General features: G+C 40.5%; 1 protein-coding gene across 1 annotated transcript; it reads left to right on the top strand.

The window, feature by feature from the left end:
* The first annotated feature begins 3,884 nt into the window (after positions 1–3,884).
* On the top strand, positions 3,885–5,206 carry LOC136552632 (transcription factor RSL3-like). The gene is made up of 5 exons (XM_066544192.1): positions 3,885–4,334; positions 4,428–4,631; positions 4,747–4,812; positions 4,921–4,986; positions 5,108–5,206. Exons 1-5 carry the CDS (start codon positions 3,885–3,887, stop codon positions 5,204–5,206), a joined length of 885 nt encoding a protein of 294 aa, XP_066400289.1.
* Positions 5,207–6,624: the final 1,418 nt, after the last annotated feature.

Genomic DNA, 6,624 nt, shown 5'->3' with positions numbered 1-6,624 from the left:
ATCTCTCCCTGGAGCTACGGTGCTAGGTTCTAACACTGAATCACATAGGAATCAATTTGTTGTGGATCATATAGTCCCCTGTATCATACTTGTAATGGAACACCTTTTCAGTTTCTTTTTTTTTGAAGGGAACAGGAGGGGTTGCCCCCTAAGTTTCTTTTGTTTTTGTTTCTTGGCATTTCCAACAAAGACATACAAGGAAGTTACTGTAACCATTTTTTTTAATGTCGCTGTAACCATTTAAACGATCAAAGATCATGGTGATATGATCACCTTCACATTTAAGACAATTAATTTTAATGTCACACAAGGCTGGCATTTGTATTTCTGTAACTCACCAATTTACCATACTGGTACAAAATGCCATCTTGGCTTCATTAGAAGATAAACTAGTTTCTGGACATATACAGTAGCATGGTTACAGATCACAAATAATCTTTGCTTCATACCTGACACTTGCAAATGCTCACCGCGTATGAGCGAGAGTTGATTGGTTTGGTGGTCTAGGCTGTTCGCATTGGCGTCCCTATCTCTGGGGCACAGAATTTTGAGTAGTAACCGCCGGATCTTGAGTAGTACTCAAGTTGTACTCGAATAGTCATACGTGTGTAGCAGTGCTCTATATTAATAGTTTGTGTTTCTGTTTCAGGTTCCATGGAGTGTGTTATTATACACTTGTACTTGAGTTCTTAGTTTATCTAATCCAGTTAGTTACTATAGTACATCAGACAAGGAGTTAATATGGATGCTAGGTGGTTAGGGATTGGTAGTTAAGTTCTTTAATCATGTCAAACATGCATGACAAGGATCGAATATTCATTAAAGAATTTGCCACTACCTTTTCATAATCCTGATCGATATGTTAATATAATGCGGTGTCATTAACGCTTCAGCAGTAGTTAAGCTCAGCTCTACAGTAGTGCATCGATCATAGCGAGATAATCACTGTGATTATATATACCTTAAATAGTTTTTAGCGGAGACACGTTTGCTTGGAGTTTAAAATGAATCATCTTAGTTTTGTGGTGTATAGTTAGTGAGATAATATCGGTGTAATTTTAGTCCAATACAGTGAACCAAGAGTACTGGCAAATCCGGTCTGACGGATTCCAAGTGTGTGGTGTTATTCCGACACAAGATTTGCTGCCTAGATTGGTGACAACAGTGACAGCCAAGATCAACTATTTCTAATTCTTGCATTAACACCAGACTATCATTAATTCTTGCCTCACAAATTAAAAATAAAAAACATAAAAACTATCATGATCCTCCTGTGTAAGAGCTGTATAAAATGGAATGTACAATGTATCTGAACATAGTTTTTTTCTAAGTAAACTTCCCTACTGTTTTTTATGCAATTCACTGGCAAAATGTTTATAATCAAAGTAGGTTCAGTGCATGGAGAAAGGCAGGAGGAACACATGAGGAAGGGCACTCGAATTAAACTAAAATGTAAATTTTCTTTATAAATAAATAATGTGATCCATTAATCAACTTTAATGACATCTAGGGAAACTTCCTTCTCCCTTTATGAACCAGGAGTCAGCAATATTAGTAAATGTTCAAGACTTCATCAACTGATCCACTGTGCCAAGCAAATGTCAACAGTTCTCGCTGACATTGGCTCCGTTCGTTGGTCTGAAACTTGGCTGAAAAACACTGTTCCGGCTGAATTGTTGTGAGAGAAAAACACTGTTCCGGCTAAAAAAAGAAGCCGAACAAACCGAATATGGGGTAAGCCGAACATGCCCATTGAGTTAGCTCTAAATCATCTTTCTGCAGGACTTCAAAGAAGTCAAAAGGTCTATATGTATTTTCAGTTTGCCGACAGAATTCGTCAAGAATTTTCTCTATCTGCCCCTTCCAGTTAAGAGTGTATGCATAATAACTTTCAGTTATGACCGGAATACATAGACTAGAGCAAAGAAACAGATGATACAAACCATTGGTCCAATAATGGCAACAAGTAGGGCCAATCAGATCAGGGGACTATTCAGCTAGTAAAGTTAACTGGTTGTTTAAGCTTTTTCTCCAAATTAGATAATACTAATAAATGATTACAATAGAACTTGAATCTGAGTACAATAAGTTTCAGTTAATTAACAAGTGTCTTGCACTCTTGCTGCGAACTTTTGGCTAAGCACAGAGCACTAGAAGCACTAATACTGCGGGTTTAATATTCCCAAGTACTTGCAAGTCAGTTGCAGCGCTACATATATAACGCTCAAACAGTGCTTATTGACTTTTCAGAGCTATTTTTAATTTCGTTAAGAACAGTGATGTACTGTAGACAAATTTCCGAAGTACATGCAGCCCATGCTAATTCCTCATAAAAGGACTTAAGTTGTACAGTTATTGGAATCTAAGTAAGGAAAGTACGATAACTTTAATTGCTAAAATATGGTGGCAATCAGGTAAGTGGAGGTTCAGGATTGGTGCCGAGTATTGCAATGTACACAGTACATTCTAATCTAAAATACATTATCTTGTGAGCTTAAGTTTCTCAAGTACACAAGAAGTCAATTCCAGAGCACCAGTTAGAAAGAGGTGTGCAATGAGCAAAACAAAAACAGTACAAATGATTGCGCTTATGTTTCAGAATAACCTAGTTCTAATGGTATGATTTGTACGGAAACAATTAGAGCCACAAAGTTGGAATTAAGAAGAACAAAAGTACGATAACCATAAGTTTCACTGTGTATGATGCCAATCAAATATATGTGTGATTCACGTTGAATGCTACTTGACCTCAAAAAAAATGTTGAATGCTAATAACTACTAGTATTTGCATGTACCAAGTACTTGAAGATTGAGTACCAACAAGTAATGCAACAATGAGAAAACAGTTGAATCATACAACTGACGCCTAATTGTAGTGCTTAGCTATTCGAAAACTGATTTCTTATTTTCAATGAATAACAATAATTCTGTTCCAATAACATTGCCTGAACAGGACAGCTGGTGCAAGTGCAACCCCTTTGACTGCTCTCATACCGAGTCTGGAGAGGGTAAGCATGTCTGCATGTGCTTCCTGAAAATTGATTAGCATTGACAAGACACAAAGGGAACACTTATGCCTTAATTGAAATGGTGCTGTCAAGTTCATAGTACCAAGATTAGTCACCACTAATCAGTTCTGGCAATAACCAAATTCGTGGTTAGAAACGATTTGCTCATAAAGTGATAGTTTGATGTTATAATTGAAACCACATGCATTTTACAATAGCAAATATGAAGGCAGAAATTTGTGTCTCACCGGCAGTTCTGCGTGATGGAATATGTCTTTCTCCCTATGTTTGGGATCTGACAGCTCTTCGAGTTGCTGGAAATGGGAACATTTGTTTCTGCAACCTCCACGGCAAGCACAAGGTGACATGAACTTAACAACAACCACAAGAACTTCAGCTCTAACTTTTAGCTCACCACCACTCCCCACGATCTGTGGGGTGAGCAATTGCTCAAATGGCCAAGCCAATCTCTTCCCCAAGATAAACAATCTCAGCATTACTAACCTTGCCTGGAAGATTATACAATACTGTGGCTCGCGTATCGCCACATAATTGCGCATGCGGCTTTCATTATTCTGTCGGTATCATCACGATCAAGAGTTCAGCTGCAACGACTTAACACACCATCCCCACGGGGTTGACTATGAAGAATAAATTTTGTTTGCTAAAAAAAGCCAGACAATTTGATGCTGATTGTGAAGCTACCATCCTTGGTCAACAATGGGGGCCACCTGCACGGCTGCCTGCACCCTACAAATACCCCCTTTTGGGGTGCACACGGCAGAAGCACTCAGGCATTGTAGCAGTAGCAACAGCAGCAGCATTTCTCCGAGCTTTAGCCTCTCCTTGTCTTGAGCCCTCCCACACATTACTAAAATGGAGAGATCCTACACTTCATCTGCGCCATCGATGGAAATGGACATGATGGCTCAGTTTCTTGGAGCTGATGATCACTGCTTCACCTATGAGTATGAGCATGCGGATGAGTCCATGGAAGCAATAGCAGCTCTGTTCTTGCCTACCCTTGAGACTAAATCCAACTCCTCCTCTAGCTGTCTCAACTATGATGTCCCTCCACAATGCTGGCCTCAGCCAGACCATAGTTCTAGTGTTACCAGTTTGCTTGATCCAACGGAGAACTTTGATAGCTTTGAGTTTTCAGTTATTGATCCGTTCCCCGCAAGCGGCTTCGATTCGCATTGTGCTACTCCCTACCTTACTGAGGATCCGAGCTCTCTACATGGCAAACATTCATCAGTCATAGAGGAAGAAGCAGCCAACGTTACACCTGCTGCTAAGAAGAGGAAGGCTAGTGCTACCACCAAGGTAATAAACATAGAAATACTTATGCGTTAAAGACCTTTTCAGTTGTATTGTTGTGATCCATGCTTATAATAATCATTAACTGATGCAATGCAGGGATCAAAGAAATCTAGGAAGGTGAGCAAAAAGGATTATATCGGCGACGATGATGGCGGCGATGGCAATGTTGACATGCAAAGCTCCAGTAGCTGCACCTCCGAGGACGGAGATCTTGAAGGAAATACGAATTCAAGCACGAAGAAGGCCTACACTAGGGCCAGCCGTGGAGCAGCAACTGATCCTCAGAGTCTCTATGCAAGGGTAAGTACAAAAAAATTTAGAAGGTCTTTCCAAAAGTTATAGGGAACACAAACAAGTTAGAAAATGACTGGGGACATTATCTGAATTCTGATGGGAGTAAATGTAAATTCTGCAGAAGAGGAGAGAGAGGATCAATGAAAGGCTGAGAATCTTGCAGAACTTGGTTCCCAATGGAACAAAAGTAAGTTCCTTACCTTCAATACATTATTTTTTTCGTGCCTCATATCTTTTGTCAAGTAATTTGATTAATGCAAATTCATGCCTAACTTGGGTAAATATGATCTGACAGGTTGACATTAGTACGATGCTCGAGGAAGCAGCACAGTATGTAAAATTTTTACAGCTTCAAATTAAGGTGGGTTATAAAAATCTGCATGTTAAAGACTAAATATATGCACAAAAATCAAATAATTGTGTAATACTATACTGTAAAATTGTGACATAACACTAACTTCATGTCTAATAATTCTGTGCAGCTGTTGAGCTCTGACGACATGTGGATGTATGCGCCAATTGCGTACAATGGGATTAACATCAGCAATGTTGATCTGAACATCCCTTCTCTACAAAAGTAAATCCCTCCCTGGAGCTATGGTGCTAGGTTCTAACACTGAATCACATAGGAATCAATTTGTTGTGGATCATATAGTCCCCTGTATCATACCTGTAATGAAACACCTTTTCAGTTTTTTTTTGAAGGGAACAGGAGGGGTTGCCCCCTAAGTTTCTTTTGTTTTTGTTTCTTGGCATTTCCAACAAAGACATACAAGGAAGTTACTGTAACCATTTTTTTTAATGTCGCTGTAACCATTTAAACGATCAAAGATCATGGTGATATGATCACCTTCACATTTAAGACAATTAATTTTAATGTCACACAAGGCTGGCATTTGTATTTCTGTAACTTACCAATTTACCATACTGGTACAAAATGCCATCTTGGCTTCATTAAAAGATAAACTAGTTTCTGGACATATACAGTAGCATGGTTACAGATCACAAATAATCTTTGCTTCATACCTGACACTTGCAAATACTCACCGCGTATGAGCGAGAGTTGATTGGTTTGGTGGCCTAGGCTGTTCGCATTGGCGTCCCTATCTCTAATGTAGACTAGGCCTGATCTTCCGATAGGTATGATAGCGTCGATTGGTGGAGACTCGACGTTCACGATCTATGCTTCGAACCAAGACTAATTCGGACCCCGCAACCGTTACACTACTGCTCCGTTGGTTATCAACCACGCGAACGCGATTGACCTCGCCGAGAAGACTTTCTTGCAAGCGAATCGAGAACACAAGCAAGAACGAGATGAACGCAATCTGAAATTGCAAATAAATATGAGGCTTATGATAACGAGAAGGAGTTCAAGTCTTTATTCGAAAGGACTAATCACCACAGGCGAACAAGATCAAGAACTGGGGCCCTGGTTCACAGCAAGCGGCCTTGGCGGCGACAGTTGCAGCAAAACGACGTCTATTTCACTGAGGAAATCAAGAACTAAACAAAACCCAAACCCTAAGGACAGCGACGGCTGCTATTTATAGAGTCTTGGGCGTCACCCGTGGACGTGCCCCCTAATGGGCCCAAACACGATACACGGTCCTAACGGACCAAAAGACGGTGTCGCAAGCACCCTGGCAGATTCTGGACGCTGACTTGTTTTGACGATTTCCAGTTGATTCCGAAGGTCTTTTGTCGTGAAACCACTTGGATTGGCTTCCTTATTAAATTAGCTTTCCAACCATATGTGGATCGTCGAAAACATAGTCCGGATGCATCCTAGGGTGACCAGTTTAAGGCAGACTGGTCCTGGAGTTCGAGGCAGACTCGAACTTGAGTTGCTTTGGGCCTCCACCTCGGGGACTCGAACCGAATTAGCTTCGGACCTACTTCTTGACTTGGACACCCTTGCTGGCCTCCTACCACTCTATACCATGTGCCAAACATGGTCATATGCATGGGTGCCATGTCCTCATCATCCTCCCCTTCT

Source organism: Miscanthus floridulus, chromosome 4 (assembly GCF_019320115.1).
Source record: "Miscanthus floridulus cultivar M001 chromosome 4, ASM1932011v1, whole genome shotgun sequence".
Classification (NCBI taxonomy): Eukaryota; Viridiplantae; Streptophyta; class Magnoliopsida; order Poales; family Poaceae; genus Miscanthus; species Miscanthus floridulus.
Note: the sequence above shows the minus strand (reverse complement) of the source record. Positions and strands in the feature narration are given on the sequence as shown.

What these genes read in the sequence shown, in the direction of transcription:
- LOC136552632 (XM_066544192.1), top strand. Translation starts at nt 3,885, where the DNA reads ATGGAGAGATCCTACACTTCATCTGCGCCATCGATGGAAATGGACATG. An exon ending in TGGTTCCCAATGGAACAAAA is followed by an intron (nt 4,813 to 4,920) that starts GTAAGTTCCTTA and finishes ATGATCTGACAG; the next exon opens with GTTGACATTAGTACGATGCT. An exon ending in TTTTACAGCTTCAAATTAAG is followed by an intron (nt 4,987 to 5,107) that starts GTGGGTTATAAA and finishes AATTCTGTGCAG; the next exon opens with CTGTTGAGCTCTGACGACAT.